The following is a 1850-nucleotide window of genomic DNA, read 5'->3' as shown; positions in this document are numbered from 1 at the left end:
CGCGGCGACTCTCCCGTCGCTGCCGCCTTCCTGGGGCCGGGGCGCGGCCTCTGCTCACCGCTGCCCACAAGGCCTCAAAGTGCAGCGGACCCTTGCCCACGGAAACCAGTACCTACATTTGTTCAAACCTTGAATTGTATTACGATGTGAAAGAATTAACAGCACAAATTCAGGCTTATGAATTCACTAATTATAGAACCTTCGGTAGCTCATCTTTTAAAAATATACAACATTTAGAAATTATATTTTTAAGACTCTAGTCTGATTGTTAAAAAACAGAGTTTACTCACCAACCGTAAGTTTTTTCTGGTTTGGGAATGGGGTCATCGAAGAAAGAATCTCCTTCCATATCGTCTCCATCTGGACAATGACCAGCTTTGTCTTTGACGTCTAGACTTTTGTTGCTTAAGAAAGATCCAATTTTTGTTTCATGAGCCAATAAGTGCAGACTACTTTTGCTTTTTGATTCCGACAAGGAGATGCTTGTGTCACTCTGACTAGCATCACTGCTGGCCTTCTAGAAAGAGAGAAAGGGAAAGAGAAAAGGTCTCCTTAGTGAAATAAAACTTTCATAGTAAGGTACTTTAAATAATAAAAAGTCATATGAACATATGCAAATCTCTGTGTATGTGTGCACATCAGCGCTTGTGTGTGTTTTGGGGGGGATTCTTGCAAATGCGTGAAGTCGAGTAACCCCACAACTTATCAGTTCATCCCCAGGCTTCATGGCATGGCTAACTTTTGAAGGGGGAAAATGTCAAAGAAATCTTTACACCAGCGGCCCCCAGCGCTCCTTTGAGCATCTAACGCCTGAGGATCCGAGGCGGAGCTGAGGCGGTGATGCCGGCGCTGGGGGCGGCTGCAGACACAGATGCAGCTTCACTCACTCGCCCCCGCTCACCTCCTGCTGTGCGGCCCGGTTCCTAAGAGGCCACGGACAGTACCGGTCCACAGGCCAGGAGTTGGGGACCCGTTTTATGCCATTTCTTTTCACCCTCCCTAAAACAGACATATCTTTACACACCTGCCCCATCTATAAGTAACTTTCCCACGTCCTCTTACATTCTTATCACTGCTTCGTAAGTCACCTCGATGTTTTCAACTAGCAAATCAAAGACTGGGTGACTAGCAGAGGAGGAAGATCAGTTCACATAAATGAACTAAGTATAACAAAGCGTTTTTCAGTAAAAATAGTTTTTCAGACATAATAGCCATCGAGGTGACAGATCCCGCCTCTCCCGCTCACATCTCTGATGTGAACTCTGCTACCAGGGAAGTGGGGGTCTGCGTTCAGTCTCTCACAGGAACTCCCCAACCCACACTTCCCTCAAGAGGCCCTGTGTATTAAACCAGTGGACACGGTTCTCAGCCATTTTTAAACATCCTACTGATCTGGTGTCGCCAGCACAAAACAGCGCGGTACGTCCTCGATCTCAGTGAGCCTTAACCTTCGCAACCTAACTTTAGTCTATCCTTCGTCAGATTCCTTTCTGCCTGTAGACATGCCTATGTCGACAACAACAAAAATAACAATAACAGAAAACAAAATATCATGATAATAATACAAGTAGTCAACGCTATGAAAAGCTTTCAAACGTTTCCCACGCTATGCCATCCTAACCCTCAAAGTAACCCTCCGGCCTGGGCGCGGGTCCCACGCTCTCTGCAGGTATGGATAGGGTCCTGCAGACATTTCAGTCACTTGCCAGGGTCCCCGAGGGGTTAAGGGGTCAGGTCAATATCAGAATCTGATTCTAGAGGTTAGCTCTCAACACGTACGCTATGCTATGAGGTTGAGTCATATGAAATTGCAGTTTTGTGGGTTAAAAATTTCCCAGGAGTCAGCATTC

General features: G+C 46.3%; 1 protein-coding gene across 1 annotated transcript in view; it reads right to left on the bottom strand.

Moving 5' to 3' along the window:
• Positions 1 to 1850, bottom strand: part of FGFR1OP (FGFR1 oncogene partner) — a 31128-nt gene that overhangs the window by 12507 nt on the left and 16771 nt on the right. Inside the window, exon 8 of the mRNA XM_011377472.2 lies at positions 291 to 517. Coding sequence (XP_011375774.1) covers positions 291 to 517 — 227 coding nt within the window. The remainder of the gene's footprint in view (positions 1 to 290; positions 518 to 1850) is intronic.

Source organism: Pteropus vampyrus, unplaced genomic scaffold (assembly GCF_000151845.1).
Source record: "Pteropus vampyrus isolate Shadow unplaced genomic scaffold, Pvam_2.0 Scaffold312, whole genome shotgun sequence".
In the NCBI taxonomy this organism is placed as follows: domain Eukaryota; kingdom Metazoa; phylum Chordata; class Mammalia; order Chiroptera; family Pteropodidae; genus Pteropus; species Pteropus vampyrus.
This window is presented reverse-complemented; position numbering and strand designations above follow the sequence as displayed.